The sequence below is a fragment of the Vollenhovia emeryi genome, unplaced genomic scaffold (genome assembly GCF_000949405.1).
Source record: "Vollenhovia emeryi isolate VEMERY1.0 unplaced genomic scaffold, V.emery_V1.0 DF939152.1, whole genome shotgun sequence".
NCBI lineage: Eukaryota > Metazoa > Arthropoda > Insecta > Hymenoptera > Formicidae > Vollenhovia > Vollenhovia emeryi.
The window spans coordinates 1,222,084-1,243,639 of NW_011967214.1; the positions used below are offsets into that span (position 1 = coordinate 1,222,084).

General features: G+C 36.7%; 2 protein-coding genes across 3 annotated transcripts in view; both read left to right on the forward strand.

Annotated features, from left to right (window-relative positions):
* The window catches only part of LOC105565463 (sex-regulated protein janus-A-like), an 84,123-nt gene extending 65,632 nt beyond the window's left edge, over positions 1-18,491 (forward strand). For both annotated transcript variants that reach the window (XM_012018701.1, XM_012018700.1), the window contains exons 3-4: positions 14,547-14,674; positions 18,066-18,491. In XM_012018701.1, coding sequence (XP_011874091.1) covers positions 14,547-14,674; positions 18,066-18,158 — 221 coding nt within the window. In that variant the 3' untranslated portion in view covers positions 18,159-18,491. The remainder of the gene's footprint in view (positions 1-14,546; positions 14,675-18,065) is intronic.
* Positions 18,492-20,183: 1,692 nt separating this feature from the next.
* LOC105565488 overlaps positions 20,184-21,556 on the forward strand; it is a 10,341-nt gene continuing 8,968 nt past the window's right edge. The window contains exons 1-2 of the mRNA XM_012018734.1: positions 20,184-20,247; positions 21,048-21,097. Of these exons, the coding sequence (XP_011874124.1) occupies positions 20,184-20,247; positions 21,048-21,097 (114 nt within the window). The remainder of the gene's footprint in view (positions 20,248-21,047; positions 21,098-21,556) is intronic.

The following is a 21,556-nucleotide window of genomic DNA, read 5'->3' on the forward strand; positions in this document are numbered from 1 at the left end:
AATTTTGTGGATGGTAGAATACACAAAAATTTTCCATAATTGGAGCACTATTACAACAGCATATTCCTGAGACCAAATTAAGTAAAAAAAGTCCTGTACTACTTTTCCCTCTGACAAACAGTTATCGAGATATCATAAGCTAAACATTGAAAAAGTTATAAATTTTCTCTTGAATATCTTAAAAAGTATTAAGCAAATAAAAAAATGTTTCAGACAAAAGTTGTTAATATTAATTAGTAGTCGAAACAATGGATTGATTATTAATTAGTAGAATAAGATAGTATAATAAATAAGATGGGGTTCCATTTAAAAAAATGGCGGCGACCTCCATATAATCATAAAAAATTAATTTCGTTCGAAAATTAATTTTACCATTATATAGCTCTTTTAAAACCGTACAACTTTTGTCTGAAACATTTTTCCGTATCTCCCATATTTTTCGAGATATTTTACCGGTCCGGTACTTTTCCCTCACCCTGTATATACATTCATTGTAAATAACGAAAATAAGTGAGGTATAAAATTGGTATAATACAGACGCTCGGATACCGATATCGATAAAGAAGAAGAATCTGACTTGTATATGATTCACGTGTATGCATAAAACGTTTAAGAGCCCTATTCTTGCGCCTTTATTCGCAGTTTACGGTAACAAAGATTCATGAATATAAATGTTATATATGAAAACCTAGTTTTCGTGTGAGTGAGAGTGAGAGAGAGAGAGAGAGAGAGAGAAGCTCAAAGATATTAGAATTATTGATTATAAGAATTAGCATAAAAATTATCACTCGACATTGCTCTCTAGATCGACGGCCCGACTTTGGTGCGCCGTGTACACACGTCCATATAATGTATACGCAACACTGCTCTCAGAATTGTGACATTGACATGAACTACGGCAGACGCCATATCGGCGTTTCGAGCTTATGTCGAACTATTAATCGATTGTTGAGATACACAAGGCGTAATGTCAGTTTTGGAGCAAGGCGTAGCGTGCTTTATCAATTAGTAGACGAATGCAGATTGTACGAAATAAAATGTTTCGGTGGAATTGAGCATATATACAGTACTGAAAAATTGATTTATAATTTATCTATAATCCGGAATCATAGAAGCTAATACGAGTCCTCGATGGAAAATTAAATTAATAAATGTTTGATGGTACTTTTAATTGCCACTATATTTCTTGTGCATGAAGAACTTTATATATAATCATAACTTTCTGTGATTACTGTTAATTGACGGGTCTTACGAGTCTCGCTTCCTTTTTGATTCGAAATTTCTACTTCCGCGAAATTCTTCCGTTGAACAGTTTTTCATTTAGTCCTGAATCGGGATATAGCTTTAAAGTAGATAAGTCAATTTGGCGAAAGTTTCTAGCAACTCGCTAGACGTCCTTTGAAACTTCAACGCCTCTTTACGATAAATTATAGCTGCCAGTGTCGTAGCGCTTGTCTCTTTCTCGTGAGTTTAATTACCTCGCCATTTACCTAAAGTTAGTTGAAAATATTATGATATGATATGAGAAGTAAGAAAGAGAGCGAAAGAGAGGGAGGAAAGCGAGAGGCTCTAATAACATGACAACTAAAATCTCTTCATCGAAAACTGTATCTGAGATGATACTATAAACGAGAAAGTGGGCTATGTTTGACGATTGTGCGAGTAACTTGCGGAAGGACAAAGGTGGCGACTATCGATAGAACGTCAATCTTCGGTCGAGTTTCGCGGTTCGAGTTCACGCTATCTTCCCTTAGTAACTTAGATTTCATTTTGTAGCCTTCCTTCGAGACGAAGGACGTCCGCATGCATTCGAAACCTCGAAACTTGCTGAATCGAAGAGGGCACATTTTCGTTCTATTGTGGACTAACGAATGCTTTGGAAATCTTCTTTTCTACCATTTTTCAGTTAGAAGACGCGCTGATCCTTTTAATTAAAGGATTTTTGATAACGTTATTCGAATTAGCATATTTAAGGTAGGTTTTTAGCATATATTGGATTAAAGTAGATCAAAGAAGTTTCCAAATAAATATTAGAACTGTGAGCGCTCGCTCTTTTGATGAAGGCATGTCTTTGATATCTTAGGTAAATATTCGATTAATGTATCTTTTATTAAACGACAGTAATTATGGCTAATATAGTTTAATGACGCTTCGACTGAACATTCAAAATTCTCGCAAAGAGCTCAGCGAAGGCTAAAAGCTTCCTCTCGACGCTCCTTTTGCGTAGTTACTGATTAGTATTGTACATTTGTCTTCTCTGAGATTCCGTGTTTCTTCGTTTTCACAGTGCATTAGGAAATTGAAATCGGTATCTACCGTTAAACGACCCGTATTCTTTACTACTGCGATTATGATAAGGTGAATCGTGATATTTTCCTATTAATTTTCATGGCTCGCACCCGAGTGAACAATACCGACGTTTTATGTGTGGTCGGAAAGTTTTCCATTGATTACAGATCGTATTTTTGGTACCTTCTTAAATTTAACGAATATCGGAACTTTGGCTATTGAACGAATCTCTTCTTCCTTCAATTTGCAGTAGATCCGAATGCTTCAGCAAGATAAATTGTGTAAGTTTTGAAGACAGTAATTATATTCTATCAAATTTTTATTTAGAATTAAAATAAATCGCTAATGAATATAATTATATAACTATACAGGATGTCCCTGAAAGGCCCACTAATTGCATAGCGTTATTTCTTATTAAAAATTGACAGAGAGCCGACAAGTCCACAATCGTTTTCCTCTGTAATGCTTAATAAGGGAATTATTATTAAGTAAGGTCAAACAAATTAACGCCGATCTTTAATCGAACACTTAGTAGTTTACGATTCATACTACTAGGCACCCGGCTAAAGATCGGCGCTAATTCGTTCGACTTTACTTAAAAATTATTCCTTTATTAAGCATTACAGAAGGAAATGGTTCAGAACTTTTTGACTTAGTTTTTAATAAGAAATAATACTATGTAATTAGTGGGCGGTTTTTCAGAGACACACTGTATAATTCGTCGGAACTACGATGAAGTCTAAGTTTTATATAATAATTTAAACTAGAGATTACCAAGCGTTTACTTTTGGAGATTGTGTACTTAAAAAATTTGTGTACATGCAAACAAGTAATTGTATACGCAACGTCAGTTTAAAATAAAAAGTAATTTATCACTCACTGATACAATTCGCAACAGCAGAGAGATACTGAAAAAGTCTTCCTTTTAAATATAAACTCACACAATTTTAAACGCATGGTTTTGTCTCTAACACTTATACGAATCCTCGTTCGAAATATTTGAATAAATAAAACAAAAACAGAGAAAAGATGCTTAATTTTGCACAAATAGCGAATAATATAAAAATGTAAAACACTCACCTCACGATTGCTCCGCCGTTGCCCGATGCCTCCCAAGCCGTCTCCTCCTCCTCCTCTCAGATCTCCTTGTTGCACTCACACAACACTCACTCGATCGCGCGAAATTTCGAGCACTCCCGTACGCGATGTGAAATACCGTGAAACGCACGAAATATTACTAACAAATATCGCGTGACTTTCTGTCGTACAAATTATTCAAACTGACAACTTGCATTTTTGATTCGGAAGAAGTAGGATAATGGATAAATCATTTTTAAATTAGCGATAAAAAACGGAACGCGATCATCGGAATCCAAGCATAATCTGCGGTAAAGAAGTAGTTATTATATAGTCCGCAACGAATCGAGATTTTACAATCTTTATTGTCGTTCAATCCTCGAGAAGAATTATGTGAGCGAAATCTCCAGCGATAAGTAATTGTTATTAATTGCAACAGTTAACATTTCTCTACTTCCTGCCCGTTCGAATTGCGAAGAACGGCAGAGCGAATTACGGTGCAAACGCCAAAGCCGCGCAAATTTCTTTCTCTTTTCCCGAAAATGAAACAGATAACACGAAATGGCAGATAATTAAAAGCGCGGTGCATAAACGAGATGTAATCGTGACAAAGTACCACGGTTTCATGTTTTAGATGAGTTAGTCTCGTGAAATATACGTTGATAAAAGCTTGAACGTGCAAATCATTTTTCACTACAAGTTATATTAACGTAATAATTAGTCGAGAGATGAACGTTGCGTATTACTAATAAATGTGAATAAATCAATCGCGTTTTATCCCCACATTTTCATCGCGATCGTGTCTTGGAAACCGATAACGTGAAAATAATATGACGCACGGAGCGACTCTCGCTGCTGCCTGCCGGCGCGACGTTCGGCGAGCAAATGATAGCGCAGCGACCTTCGCGTAAACAATGGCCCGCGTAACGTCGCACATACCGTGCGGGAAGAAAAACAACAAACGTTGAAAGTTCGTTGTCCCGTGCCTACGAAATACCATTTCAAATTACTTTGTCCAGTGACTGCCACTACATTTTGCGTATCATTCTGCGGACTTATTGGTATTGATTAAATTAACGATTAATTCCGTTTAATCGAGAAAATATTTCGAAACAAAAATCGTTGTTACTTAAATTCTAATTATAAGATTAGAGATTTTACCTTAATAACAAAATATCGAAGTATTTGCTTTAATAATAATCTAAATTAGTATTAAATACTTTATTAGAAATAGCATTGCGCGCGTTAGTTGGTTTTAATTTATATTTATTCATGATCTTCTTCACGCATTGAGATTTTCTTCGTGTGAAGAAGACGTAATCTGACATTGACACACTGTCAAAATACATAATCTCCGCACTAACAGTTACTCGCAGTATAAAGCCAAGCGAGGAAAAGCGTCAGTAATTAAATGTTTTGCATACCTTTTTAAAAAGAGGATTAGTTATCGTTGTATCTCATTAGAAGAATAAGAATTTCTTTTATTTTCTTTAACTTTTTGTTTATTCTCTAACCTTCTTTAAGTATATTTTTTCGCAAACTGTCAAAATTCACATGCGAGGTGAAGCATGACACGAATGTAAAAGAGAAGTGAAGCACATCGCGCTTCGAGAAAATTAATCGACATCGCGGAAAAGAGGCCTTAACTGTTCAATATTAATGGCATTCACGCCGGTAACGTCTCTTTTTTTTAGAAAGGGATAATTAAACAAAAATGTATGGTATAGGTAAATTTAAAATGACTGTAGATACATTTTTTCACACGCTATACTTAAAAAAACAGTTAATTCCAGCAAACAAATAAAACAAATTCAATTAAAAGATGCTTTAAAATAACGACCTACACTGGCCAATGCCTTTATTTAATATAAAAACGACGTTTCGGTCCTGGATTTGCACCCTTTTCAAGTAATCTGTAATCGTATCTCTGTAATCGTATATATGCTTTAAAATTTTTCAATATTAAATTAATAGAAGGGTACATGTACAGCACCGGCAAAAATTATATCACCTTTAGGTTTTCTGAGCATAATTCTCGTCAAAGTGCACGTCGAATGTGCTCAAAATTTTATAGTAAACACTTGATAACAGGTGCATCTTGGAGGGTAATGAAATTTGACAAAATACACCATGACTTTCGAACTTTTTATTTGTGCACTTTAAAACTAGTTATATTTAAAAGAAAATCAAAGGTAATGTAATTTTGGCCGGTACTGTATATGCATGCACGTGCAGATTTTTTCTTTTTGTTAATTTTATATTTGATTTCATCACAATACAATTACTTCCACTTGTATAATCTCGTATCCATTAGTATATTCTCGAGCCAATGATATCGATTATCGATAAATGTATGAATAAAAATCTAGCATGAATTTTTTCAATTTTATTATTTGTTCTTTGGCTCTCCAATCGCCGCATCGATGGGTTTAGATTATTATTTATTATTTATATTGTACGCGTCTATAGATTATATGCTCTTATAATAATTATATTATTATTCTTTGCTTTATTAGTAAAGTCTTGTAAATATTATAATTTATTCATGGTAAAGAGACTCACGGAATCTAATGAAAAAGATTTTCCTATAAACAAAAAGTAACTTGCAAAATGTGATAAATAATGTTTTGGAGAGTACTTGAATTAATTCCGCAGATTAGTTGATGAATATACATAGCACGCGGGGTATTAAAATGTATTCGTGATATTTTAAGACAAAGTTGAGCGACATTATAAGTACAGAGGATGAGAGACAAATTTTGTGTAAATCTTTCATTTTTATATGAAATATTATCTTACTAAAAACAATTATTACATTTTGCCGAACACGTTTATTGTTACATTCTCATTTTAAGCCTTGATAATCATGATAATTATTTTGCAAGTATTTGCATTGCAAATAACTGTCAAATATTTTACGTCGTAAAATAAATGAGAGTTTATTAAATTTTTTGCGATGTATTTAAAATCATTTTCTAATATATGTAAATGAGAAAGATCGCGGAAGGAGGGAGGTTTATAACTTGGACTGTGTGACAGAACCTTACGGTCAATTAATTTTTCTCTCGCATCTCTGTGTGACATAATGTAACTGTCCTCGTGATTTTAATCTCCTGCTCTTGCGTCTTCGCAAGAACTGACAAACGAGCGCATCATAGATGTATGAGCAAATCATGTGGAATATCGGGAATTTATTTTCAAGATTAATTGAATTCTGTCAGCGCAGTCAACGTCTTGAGATTGCTTTCTGGCTAATGAAGCATGTTTTCTATCGAATCATAATAGCACGTGATATATTAAGGATATATTGTCTTGACAATCCGATAGATATGATTTAATAAAATTAGCGCATCATATATTTGTTATTCAAAAACTTTCACTATTGATCTTTTTACGTTACAGGCATGAATTGGAAACACAATCGGTTTACTTTAAACTGAATTAAGAGTTTAAAGATCAACAAATATTTCTCAATAATATAAATTTTTTACAACAATGTAACTTACAAAAAAGTCTGTTTGTCTCTAAATGTGATTATAGTTTATGGAAAAACTGCATATCCTAACTGCATCCTAATATTTGCGTATATGTTTATCTTAATAGTTTTAGACTCCTCCAAGAGAGCAATTAATAGCAGTACGCGACAATGAATATTGGACGTGCAATTGAAATTCTAAATATTTCGCAGGTTATAAATATTGATGAGAGATATAATTTCATTGCACGAACTTTGCGTATATATCGCTCATTTTTATTTCATGCGCTTTCTTTCTTAATTGCCATTTTATTTTATTCTTGGTAGTCGTAATAGGAAGCGCTAATTGCTCGTGTGTCGTTACTTGGCGTTTCGTTAGGTATGATTTACGATCGCGATTCACATTTTGCCAAGGGAGCATGCATCATCACCGATGATACGTCTTAATTTCTCGTCGACGGTTAGAACAGATCTGGCGCAAAGCCATTTGTTCAGCTTACGTAGAGTGGACGGATGGCCGTTGTTGTCTCAAATAATCCGCGTTGTTTCAACGAAACACTTTTCTCTGCGCGAGTTAATTATTTCGGGGTAAATATTGGCAAATAGGATGTTGGAGGAGCGTTAAAAAATTTTCAGCTGTGTTGATTTTATCTCATATACGGTTTTCACGGCGTGCCGTGAGGGAATTCTCGTTTTTCTTTGATATCAATCCAAATAATTTCGAGTGTAAGCTCATATGTAAGTAAACCTACCCATCTCTCAGCTTTCACGTCCTAGCCTTCACAGTTCGCAGCACTCCCTCGTTAGCTGTCAGCTTTATAACGTAATTTCCGAACTCCAAAGACTAAAACCTGAAATCCAGATTTCCGTCTTACAACCTTTGAAGGCATTCAAGTATTAATTTATATAATTTGTGGCGATTATATGAATTGTGCTCAAGCAACAGTACAAAACAGGAATTTCGGTTGTAACACCATCGCTCTCGCGTATCCCCTGACTGATAATAAACTGTCTTTATATTTATGTCACGATGAGGCTGCATCAATCGTGCGTATCCTCTCGTTTGTTTTTATTATAAGATGCTACGATCGTGTAGTATGGAGTCGCGTGTCTCGAACAATCCTCTCGTTGCAATAACGAGCGCAAATCGGTGTCATAAATCTACAAAGGCGAGGCGTTAAAATCCGAAGAGCGGGACCCACCCGATCTCCGTAAATCATCCCTGTCGCCATCTTAATATCTGACTTACATTTTAGCAAGTCCAATAACATCGTTTTATTCATACTTTTACGAATTGATCACGTTTTCTTCTGGCTTAAAACGAATTATTTAGATTTCCTTAGTTAATGCGTAGTAATACATATTCCAGTTTAATATTCAAGTTTGAAGAGTTTTCTATGCAGAGGGACTTACGAGTAATATTGAAAATTTAAATGTTATGGAAATTTTGTATTTGATGTATTATCGGTTTACTTTTTTTCACTCTTCTTTTATCGCCTGACATTTTGCTGCGAATTTACGAAGTATTTTTAAATCATCACCAGACTATTCGATTTGTTGGAGTTATTTGGGAACACTGTGAGAACGACGAGCTTGAGATGTGACAAATTCAATAATAGCTTTATGCTATGCGTTAATAACCATCTATTTTCGGTTTATAGCATATCATGTTAGTTATAATTTTGTTTGTGCGAAGCGGGCTTCCAGTTGGGGATTAGATCATGTTGCAGAGAAGAGAAGAGAAGAGAAGAGAGAGAGCGAGAGAGAGAGAGAGAGAGAGAGAGAGAGAGAGAGAGAGAGAGAAGGGGGGTGAGGGAAAGAGTAATTAATTCGAGCGTTCTGACCCTTACTTTTTCATGATACGTCATGTGCCTTTCGGGAAAAAGTACCTTTAAATATTCACGCTGTGATATTTTATGCATGATATGCCAAAGATATTTCTGCCACGCTTTGCGGCCATAATCAGTGTAAACTCGCTGTCTGTGGCTCCAGAACTTTCCACCGACAGAAACTCACTGCAAGCTGATTAACTCTATGCTGTACCGGAAGCCTGTACATTTCTCTACCTAATTTTCTCTCTCTCTCTCTCTCTCTCTCTCTCTCTCTCTCTCTCTCTCTCACGCACACACACATACACGCGCGCGCGCGCTCACTTTCTCTCTCTTTATCTGTCTACCTGTCTCTCTCGCTCTCACTCGATCTCTCTTGTATGTTATACGTATGTCGTATCAACCACAGTCACATCGTATTTACTCTGCGTTATACCGTGTTTCGCACTTAGTGCGTTACCGGTTCGTGCTTTTAGTGCCCACTGAGGAGTACGCCTTATCATCGATTTCTATTAATTTCTAACGTGTGTTTCATTGTGCCGTAAACAGATTTAACGAGGAACGTTCGGAGTCAGGTCGAGAGAGGTACGGGAATACATCTTTTTTTTTTAAATAGATCGTATATATAAACTTTTAACATAAATAAACTTTCACACAGAATAAATTTTGCAAATGTATAAATTACGCATACATAACGCATATCTTTTTATTTCGTACTTTTCTTTTTATGGATAATTAAAATTTTTTTATAATATAACCAAAACTATATATTATTGTTTATTAAAAGATTACAGATAGAAAAGAGCATAACAGTCCGACACTTAAAAATGGCATTTTATCTAAACTTTGCTTTCGATTATTTTTTGTTGACCTGTCATTATAAAAGCGATAATCAAAATAAAATTGTCTGAATATCATTTACCGCAGGATCAGTTTGATCAAACTATAACTGCAATTTCTTATATCAATTTCTACTGACAGGTCTTATACAAACTGCTTAAACTTCCTGATGCTGCTGGCGGCTAATAGCCTAAACCAAACATCGAGTGACGATAAGAGATTTTGATATGATATAATCTATTTAATTAACTTAGTTGTGTCTATTTAATCTGTGCTGATATGATTAATTAATTTTAATTAATTAATTGTTAAATAATCCATTCATATTTACTGCCTACCATCTGCTTTAAAATGTTTCTACACAAAAATGAACTCAAATACGACGTGAGGAAATTTTGAAGCGAAAGTTAAGCAAACTCATAATTTATAAGCTTCTTTTTGTATGTGAAATAAATTTCCGTAAATTGATAAAGATAATACTATCCTTGCTTATCTCTCATATAAAATAAAATACAATTTATAAATAGTATTGTGAATTCTTTACGAGTAACTATATTAAATTAAATTCTCATTTAATTATTTATTATGAATCGGATAAAAATACTTCACACGTACAAAATGCACATGTTACGTTCTCAATTAATTTATTAAACCTATTAAACGTTTCTAGCGACTATGGAATAAATTAGCATTCTTATAATAATTCTTCGTCTTCAGATAATAATTCAGATCCAATGATGACGTCTCTCTTGGTAGATTTTTCGGGCATGACAATCGATGGCGTATTTTCCTTAGCACGAAACTCAGTTTGGCGAGCCGTGCGAATCGAATAAAGTAGAACCACTCTCCGTCTTCGTTCAAAGTTTTTCAAAATATTAGTTAAGTAATGTATGACCATCTTGCTTATTATTGATTATTGTGTTTTTCTGTCAACATTTATCAAACGTCCCACATTATTTTTAGAGACAAATAGAAATAACTTTTCTCAGACATATAGATAATAATTCAGATCCAATGACGACGTCTCTCTCGGTAGTTTTTTTTCGGGTATGACAATCGATGGCGTATTTTCCTTAGCACAAAAATCAGTTTGGCGAGCCGTTCGAATCGAATAAAGCAGAACCACTCTCCGTCTACGTTCAAAGATGTTTCTCCATTTGTGCTGATTTCCGCACGTTGGTTTCCGACTATTTCTCCTATTACTCTCTCGTTGCCTTTACGCACGCCTCCGAGCAAACTCCCCCGCGTAGGTCCTTTTACCGTCATCTCTCGTCCTTAGTCCTTGAATGGGGAGATAGGGAGGACTCTTAATGGCCAGCACATAGACTCGGAAGGACAAGATATATGCGCTTTTCCGTAGAAATAAAGGCTCATGAACACTGGGACGGGAATAAAACTGCCTGTTCTGATCCTTCCTCGTCCCTCTGTTTTTTTTTGTTCAGGACATACATGACCCTCGCCGCCTTTGTTTCCACCGAGACCACGTTGTGGAAACCCACTAATGATTCGCGACGGTTTTATGAATATTTAACGATAGAAGATTATATTGTTCTAACTCGTGATTCACCCATGTTTTTTTAAATTTTATTTGTCGCAGCTGAAATGCCAGTAATCTATATAACTCCAAGAGAAGGAACGCGAGAAGGAATTCTCGTTTCTTCTATTTATATCTTATTACGAAGGAATTTTTTCTTTGTTATATCTAAATTATAAATACTTATCTTTAATGTTATCCGCCAAGCTTCTATTTAACAAATACAGATTTCGATGAATAGCCTATTTATGCAGAAAACAAACACGGTAAAAATTTTAATCCATTTAATTGTTGTAATTGTGTAATAGCAATAACTAAGAAAATTACTATCGATGTGGTAATTTGAGTGAGAATATTTAGATGTACAATTCTTCTATTGTAAATACTACAGTAAACGACAAAACAAATTGTGCGTTCATTAAAGTGCCATTAATTTTATTTCGCCAATGTTGGATCGAAGGGATAAAGGGACTGTAAGGACCGTGTAATTTTTATTCTCATTTACGGATCCTGCTTCGACTAGTTGAAAGTCGAGAGTTCTTTTTCCATAGAAACGAGAGATTTTTTTTTATAGATTTTGTATAGAATGTCTTATCCGGAATACTGTTTATCTCCGGAGGCAATAACGTGATCCAATCAGTAGTTGCGTAGCTCGTTACGAAACATGCTTATTCAAGTAATGAGGAGAAACGCGAAGATTCTCAATTTACCAAAGAAGCAAGACGAATAGGAGAAAAGGAATTTTTATGCAACGAAGAAAATTTGAAGAGTTAGGCGTATATTGTAATCTCGTTAGTTACTTTACGATATAAAACAATATCGAGCACTGTATTAGGTATTGAATCTGAGTTGTCCTTGACAAAGACAAGCTCTCTAAAGATCGAAGGGAGGAAAAAAAAACAGAAACTGCATTATTTAACAAATGTCTCAAACTTCTCGAATCCCCTCAGCTCTTAAGTTGTTATATATTTCACACATTTTCGTCATTTTTCGTGAGAGGTGAGAAGTGGTTCTCATCTTCGTTATTTGTGTCTTCTAAAATATGTATGGTTAGATTTTCGAAGCTGACGTATTCTGTGCCGAGGTAACATTTAAAAGTAATACATAACATTGACATATTTAATGTGAAATTATATTTAGATATCTGTATTTATACATATTTATATAAAGCATATGAATTTTACATTAATTTACAATTTATGTTCGATATTGTATTGTATTTAATACAAAATTATATGAAGTAATTAATCTAATTATTTAATATAATTATGTTACATTGATAACATTTCAAGGAAAACTGAACAATAATAAAAGTCTCATATTTACAAAGCGAGAGAGACCTAGGAAAGGGAAGTTTTCGCGCGAGCACGCGTCGATAAATTTAGTAGAAATTCCTGCTGCGCGCACTGCGATGACAGGTTTTTACGCATTTTGCGTGAGGCATTTTTATGCATTTCACGCGATGCATTTCGCACTCTGTTTCAGTTTTATCGGGAAAAATTCTCCCTTTACCGTCCTGTCTCACCTCGCGCACGTGGAATGCACTTTAACGCGTTACAATGCGCATAAAGCATTACGGCGTGCGTATCAAAGACCGTTTCTTACACGTGACCCGCGCCCACACGCACGGACGTTGTTTCCCCCGATTTTTCCGCGAATCGATACTAAGTCCTCCCTTTCAACTTTTCCGTGTTGGGTGGATACATCGGTGACGCACAATGGCTCTTGATTGACCGCCCGATACTTACCAGCATGCGCGTGTGGATTTTCGTCGCGGATCGCGTTTCAGATGAGAAGCACATTGCGAACGTCGTTTGCCGAGGAGCATGCAATTTGCAAATTGAACGTATTAGGACTCTTCGAACGGTTCAATAGTTGCGACTAACGTTTGCTCACACTTAAATTAGTACCTTGTATCCGGTATCAGACAATTTTTCCCAAGGAAAGGGGAAGCGGTGGAGACATCGTAGCTGCCTCTGCTTCTCTTCGAAATGACGCAGGAATGATCGCAATTCCGTGTATATTTCCTGCATGTTTGTCAAATCTTCCCTTTAGTAGCTTTATTGCTTATGTACATAAGTGATAATAAGGTTGAGAGATAACAAGTTATAATGGCTGTCTATTAAAAATAATTTGATAGACAAGACAGTTTAATGAATACAATGGTAAACGTGTTGATTTAACTGAAGTCTTCATCAGTACAACAAGTAAAATAAATGAGTTGCACTATGATCGAGATCGTATAGCTATGTTGCATAATTGTGTTAGGCAAATTGTCGGTGGTGAAACAACTTTTATAGCAAGAATCTGTAGTCAGCTGAAGCAAACAATGCGATAAAGCAAATATAAAGTAGAAGAACATATTTTTTCGTTGAGCGGCGAGAACACGTTACTCCTTAAACCCGATAGTAATAATTTTAAAAAGTTCCATTACGTACAGAAAGTTTCCATTCATAAGTGCATAAGCGGACGCAAAACTGTGACGTTTGGGTTTCGATTTCAATTTGCCGTATAGTCTCTTCGTTAGATGAAAGTCGATCGGAGACTCTCTGAAAAATTGTTTCACCACCGACAATTTTGCCGAATACAGTTGTACGATCATACTTCAACTTAATTTATTTTATTAATTTATTTTATAGACTTACACATTGTACCGATAAAGATTTAGTTAATTCGAAACGTTTATCATTGCATTCATTAAACCTTTTTGTCTATTATATTATTTTCTTAATAAACAACCATTATGTTATCTTTACAGTACGAAGAGAGATGGGTATTGTATTGAATGCAAAATATAGCATTTTAATTAGTTTATCGTTTATCGAGAAAACCATTAATGTTTATGGATATTCACAAGTACGTTTCAGAATTCCTCGAGATATTTATTATTTAAAACACATGAATTTGCTGTCGACAATGATTCCACCTAACGAAACTGTGTTATATGTCCGAAAGTAATAGGACGCGCAGGACAGGTGGAAAACGGTATATGAATTTGCATACTAGATTAAAATTATTGAGCTATCTACATCTTGCTCGGACCTATAAATTAGCGTTCTCGGTTCTTATTACATTATCATTACCATTATCATTATCGTTATCTCTCGGTCTTATGTAATCACTCACATCTGTTTTTATATCGTACGAGTGAATTGATCTATTATTTTACATTGTATCGCTTATATTCGAGTTGGAAGAGTTATCGTTGAAAAAGCTTTTTATTGAGTTATACAAGCGCCGCTTAAGAAATATGCGTTAGATATTTTTAAGAAACAATACAAATTTACTCGTGAGTGCAGAAAACACATGCACACGCCAGTGCTACGAATTACGCAAGTAATTTGTAACACAATCCAAGGTTTGCGGGTTAAAAAATTGTATCCAATTCTATTATCACGCCGCGTTATGTTACTTGCGTAATTTGTAACACAATCCAAGGTTTGCAGGTTTAAAAATTGTATCCAATTCTATTATCACGCGCGTTATGTTATTTATGTTTCAGCTGATATATTCGACGTGGCGGAAGAACAAATCAAGAAACACGCCGGTTTACAGGCGAATTGCGTGGGCGGTGGTAGAATTGAGCACGACCCCGACGAGAAAACCATTAAAGTTTATGGATATTCACAAGTAAGTTTCAGAATTCATCGAGATATTTATTATTTAACCAACTTCCGCGCGACCCTGATTCGACTGTCGTAAAAGTATTTTATTTTTCACGCACCAGATGCGAATAAACATTTCTCCTACAGTATACAGTGTTTAATCTAGTCCATTCTGTCCACTCATGGCGAAATAACAGTTGTTTAGCAGCTTCCCGATAGTCATATACTCTCTAAAAATCAATCGGCGAATTATCACTGAAAACAGTCAATAGTCACTGATTTACAGTATACCGCTGCGATTTTCAGCGGTACTAATCACTGTTTTCAATGATAATGATTGACTTTTAGAGAGTAGCAACGAAAGAATGTGAATCGCCAGTAGTTAATTAACGATAAAAGGAATTGTTAGACGACTTAGGCTGGCGGATGGTTTATTTAATTTCGTCGTTTCGACCGTGCGGGCTGTGGTCCTTTTCAAGGAATTTAATAATCTACAAGTTTTCAGAGGACATTGCAACTTAAAAGTGTATCGATTACAACACGAAATTACAAGTCAAGTTACGAACAAAGTGAAAGTTTTTACTCACAATTATTACGTCATTAAAATGAAACAGGGGATTTGACATCCATCTCTGGGCGTCACTCGGAGAGCTATGTTCGAAGCCACGTCCATCCGACGTAACGACCACAGTAGGACTAGAGTCAAAAGACTAGAGTCAAAAAGGAGATTTTAGAGAGTAGATTCATTTCCATATTTTCCAATTAATTTTGATCATTATTCGTTACGACACACTGCGGCAGAAATGTTTTGTTAATTTTCCGCCGTTCTTATTAGTTGCAATTACATGTTTGCGCCTGTCGAAGTAAGATTGACAATTGGTCGACATGAATGTCTAGGAGGTGATATTACCGTGATATTACCCGATGCCGATAGGTAATGCTTCAAACGCAGAGGTATACGCGTCGCAATATCTGTGATTAACGGCGCATAAACATTTTCACCCCGTACTGTTGCTCGTCACGAGTTTCACGCCCACGCGGCATCATATGTCGAACTTTAGCAGATTAAATTTGTCCGTCCGAGAGAATTCGTGCCTCTGACGCAAACATAATTGAATAGAAAGTTGCGCGTGTTTCCTCAGCGACACTAGAATTGTGTACGTGTAAAATAGGAGTTTCTTTCAGAGGGCGGAGTGGTCTCTTTACCCTTCCCCCTCCCCACCCTCGTATCGAAGAAACGCAATAGTTGCAGCGATAGGAAAAGAATTCAAACGAGACGCGTTGACGTCCGTGTCGTTCTTTAAATTTCAACTCGGGACATTTCCAAAAAAAAAGGTGTTTCTTCTTTATTTCAATGAAACAGCAAATCGATATTAAAGTAGGGGTGTTTTGCATTCGGTGATAAAAAGAACAAAAAAAGAACTTCGTGCCATCCGAGTGGCATTCGAGGCGTATAAATGCTATAAACCTTGAAGCTGGTCGATCGACCTCCAAGCGTAAAATTGCAATTGCATTTACGTAAACTCGGAAATGTTCGTCGACTTCCGTAACATCGCTGGATTTTATTTATCGGGCCATATTGCGACACTTACGATAGTACCTCGCGTAAATAGTATATATAAGCCAATTATTACGGTCGTGTTGCGAGAACTATGGGCGGTACCGTAAGTTTTTATTTTCATACGGTATCGTTTAATTTTACTATGTGCTAGGCGCGGTGCGCTAGATCAAGCATTACGTTGTTTATCTACGAATTTTTTGCACTCTTGCAACAACATTTCCTTCATTTTCTCTCCTTCCGTTCGTACAAAGTTTGTAAGAACTTTATATTATATCGACGATTATCGTATTGCTCTGGCATCTTATAATGGTCGGAATTTTATTTCCGGAATATTTAATATTTTGCTTTATTCATTCGACAAAAGAAGAACAGTTTTTAATTAAAATAGAACTACTTTAACGCTATCATTCTTTGATAAAATTCTTGATGTCGGAGCTACATTAGTAATTGTGTTCAGTGTAAATTGTAATGTTATGCCGAGCTTATTGCATAAAGAGTTGCACAATTTCGATCTAACCGTAGGTCGCAATTTATGGAGGTAAGACTGCTATCGGGCTACCGTTATCTTTTGTAAATAAACTTCGCTACAAGGTGTACTTAAGTTGTACAAGAAATACGATAGATAAAGCCGCGCGTTTCGTGAAATATAAACGCCCCAGCGTGATGTCGCGCATTCATCCCATTTCAGAGGAAATATCTTAGTAGCGATGCTATACGGATATCGTTATAAGAAACGAACGAACGAACGAACGAATGAACGAATATGTTTTCAAGCGGCGTCCCAGATCATATATTTAAATTGAAATTTACAATCCGTCTTAGGAAACGAATATTTTATATTGCGAGAGCCGTGTGAGACTGACAAGAAAGTATTTTTTAAAGCGTCGAGATTTAAAGAAGAGAGAGATTTGAGGGTATACTATATGTAAAAAAAAAAACTAAGGATCAGCGGGATAGAAGGGCGAAAGGTTACTGTAGGTTTAAAGAGGACCGCCCTCTCTAAATCCGTCGACGCACGGAGGAGAGCAATTTTAACGTCACCCTGGGTGCTCTGTATCGCCAGCCACTCTACGGGCGCGTATTTTATTTGACTTCCGACATTTTGAAGATTATTCTCGATCCCGTGGGAACACGAGCATTAGCAATATCATAAAATTCCCGCGGAAAGAGCATCGATATTACACCCAGAAATATTGAAAAGCGTATTGAATTATTTTAACAATAGCTATAACAATAACGATTTTCCGACCTTCCGCAAATTAGAAACCGTAAAATATTTCATGCGACCGTGATTCTTGCCGAGGATTAAAAAACACGTTTCAACGTGATTCGATGCTGATATTAATATAAACGCAATTATTATAAAATTATCATAAGCTGTCTGTTTATAAAATTTATTTATTTTCGTTATTTAATACGTTTACATCGGTCTTCTTTTAAGCTCAGAAGTTACTTTTGCCCATCTGAAGATCTTTTTTTACCGTCACTTGCATTTAATTTTCGTTAAATTGTACACTTTAGTTTGTCACCAGAATTTCATTTAAAAGAGTATACCGGAAGTTTAATTTCCACTTTCTTTATTTTCTTCTTTTATTTTGCTTTTTTTCGCACATTGCCAACGTGACAGTTGCGGGGACGTCAAGCGCGTACTTTATGTAAAACTGAAAATAACGCGAGGTCTATTCTCGTAATAATTGCTGTCGGGTAGATCGTTATGCTAGCGAATATGTTAATTCAGCGTACTGAAAAGACCTCACCATTTCCACGTAAAAGTCATGAATGACGGGCGAATTTTCTAATTTTTCCTAATTTTAATAATAATTACTTTAATAATAATTACTAATTTTGTTCACAGGGTTTTGGCAAAGCTGATCATCAAGTATCGGTCGAAATATTGAGAAAAAAGTATCCTGCCTACAACGTCACGTGGTCAGACGAAGGTTACTAACTAGAGAATACAGGATGTGTTGCGTGATTTGCTATTTTGTTTTTTAACTTGACGAATGTATACGGGATTGAATCTTTTCGTGCATTATTAATAAAATGTATGTATCGGAATGAAATTAAATGTGTATCTTGATTATTAAACATCGTAATTAACTCGCTATTTTATGGAATATTACGTTGTATATGAATGTAAGTAAATTAATTAATTGAAATTAAAGGAAGCTATTTATTTATATTAACGGTTTATATTATGTTCTCTGAAATTTCTTTCGTTTTATAGTATACAACAGTGTATGAAGATTTAAGTAAATAAAATTAAAGGAAACACCATTCATTATACCCTCTAAAATTTCTGTTGCCTATTTTATAGAATACTATATGTATGTTTTAAAAAGTAAATACATATTGTTTAGGGAAAAAGTTTTTATCGAAGAATTGTTTATCGTTTTATCGATATCGACGAGGATGTAAGATTAAGTTCCAAGTTGCTGATTCTACAGTTAAATTATGTCGATTACGTGCGTAACTTGAAATAATCGTTGGTGCGCGCTAACGCCATCTCGGCAGGTGCGCGTTATTCCCGGAAAGATTTCCGTAGCCGGAAAAGCAGTATTCTGGAATATCGTCATACGGTCAAGAAATTACTTTTACATTCTTTGCTCCATATTTCAAGAAATTTTTAGAAATACGCTGCTATAACCAAATGAAGTAGTTTGAATATTTATAAAAATATGACGGACTCGCACATCGTGTACACGTACCAGTGTTGCCAACCGTACGATAATACGTGTCCTAAGTTAAATTGCATTTCTATTTCAAATTACGCGTGATATTTATCGCGACAAATTACCGCAGAACGATAAGATTACGGATCGCGACAATTACTTACGCGTGGTCTACAATGCGAGTCGCCGAGTCGTAGTCGTAAGAATAATCGACTGCGATTGGTCAATTTCGTCGGACACATAAGAATTGACCAATCATAGTCGACTATTCTTACGACTACGACTTTACGACTTCTATGTAGACGAGGCTTTATAAACGCGATTGATAAATGTTAACGACTCTCGTAGGAGACGATCGTGTTGTGTAGGAGATAATCGCGTTACGAGGAGCGAGGACACACGGAACATCCGCCTCGCTCGACCGAGCCGCGCCGAATGATTGTTTTCATGTTTTTCAAACCCTCGCGCCGGCTCGGTAATTGTTTACGTCGAGCCGCCGTGCCACCGGCAACCGCCGCACGGTCAGAGGTCGTTTCGCGCTTCGCAGTATCGTTCGTGCCGCCGGTACGTACGCCACGGGGCGATGTGCGCGAACATTTTCCGCGTAATCGGGTGCCGCGAGACGTCGTTTTCGCTATTTCGCTATTCGACATACGTCGCGTCGTGACGCGCCTCGCGTAGCGCCGCGCAGTGGCCGCCGGGAGCGGCGCCATGTTGATCCGTTCGAGGAGCGCCGTGGACACGCAGCGGATCGGTGTCCTGCGATGGTCGTCGCGTTTCACGGTACGCACGATCGCAGTAAGTTTACCATTGTTCAGTTTAACAGCCGCGCGACGTAGACTCGATCCTCGCGAGTCGGTAATTCTCCGAGACGCGTAAATCTGGGAAATCCCAGTCGAAATCTGACGCGCGGTCGGCGTCGCTACGGCGCCGTCGTATCCTCGGGCGCCGGGAGTACCCCGAGTTCTCTAATTGTAATTCGTATCTTCTCGTGCGTGCAGTAATGTCCGAGTTTTTCACGTGTAACGCGCGCAGAGAGAAATGTTGGCGCGAAATCGCCCTGTCGAACGCGACGCGCGTCCCCGCGAGTCCTTCCCGCCAAAACGTTCCCGTCGTCTCGCGCGACGCCACCTCGCCCAGATTCGGCTCGTATTTCCGCGCGTGATTGTCTCTCGTTCTCGTCGCAGTGACATCCGCGTCGATTAACGTCGGGAGTGCCGCGTCGTGCGTTACTTCGGTAATTAGAGCGCGCGATCGTAATTAGCTCCTCTTTCGCGAGTGTCGTGTTGTGCCAGTGCAAAATGGAGAAGTCCGAGAGGAAGCGGCGGTCTAGGAGGCATCGGGCAACGGCGGAGCAACTTTGTGGTGAGTACAATTGTTTGCGCATCATTCTCGCGTTAACGTTCATTTCGCCAATTGTTTTACTTCGTTGTTCCGTTTACTCGACCCGCTCGTTCGTATTATTCGCATGAGAACCCGACGAACAATTTGTACGTATTTCTTTTCATTCTTAATAAACTGTCAGACTTTTATCTGGTCGCGAGTTGTAGAGAAAAGTCCCCTATTATGAGACAAGTTTCTAATATGAGACAGCAGCCCAGTGAGAAATGATTCGTCGATCGACGTCGAAACGACGTCGAATCGACATCGGCACCGTCGAATTGACGTCGATTCGACATCATTTCGACGTCGATCGACGAATCATTTCTCACTGGGAGAATTTCTGTTAAATTAACGAGTATCATCTATTGCTTGCACTGTGAATTTATTGCTCTTAAAAGTGAAATCTGTTTAGTAGAAAATTCATTGTTAGATCGCGCAATCCGTCGCGAAAAACGATTTGTGATTAAATTTCAACGTTGAAAACCTGCTATCTCATAATAGGAGACTTTCCTCTATGAATCGTGGGTACTCGTCAAAATACATCTCTGAATTATGACGGGCGAGAGCGAGTCTCATTGCGAGTCCTCGGAAATATGTAAGTTAAAGGGTAAACTTCGTCAATAAGCTCCGGTTGTTTCCTGTACGAGAGCTTTTTACCAGCGGTTATTGTTCAATGAGAACGTCACGATAACAAAACGTTCGATACGTGTAAAAATTGTGTTTTGTAATATTGATTTTGTTGAACAATGTTTTAATATAAATTTTATATCTCATTGTTACAGAATCAACTCAGCTACGTGACAGATATAACTCCGCTGTTGCGCATCGGCCGGTGAGTGAGGATTTTAATAATTTAATCGGAAAACGTAATCGGAAAAATTAACCATCGGAAGTCTACTCACTCGGATGAGCCACAAAAGTAAGATCATTTTTATAGGTATAGAAAGAGCAAAACCAATCAGTCACATTAGCATTTTCAGATAATAGAATATAGTCAGAACTGCGGATTTTGAAAATTTTAACTTTTCGGGATTTGTCATTTTTCGTCTCCTACACTTAAAGTGGCTGTATCTTTGTCAGTAATGAATTTAGCGCTTCAAGTCTTAAAAAAATCGACAGATCTCGTCCAGGCGCATAGGAAACTCGTATCGTGGTAGAGGAAACTCATGTCAGAACATCGGATTTCGAAAAATTTTTTTTTCGGGACTTGTAAATTCTCTCGATTTCTTCATTAAAGTGGCTGTATCTTTGTCAATAATGACTTTAGCCATTCAAATCTTAAGAAAAATCA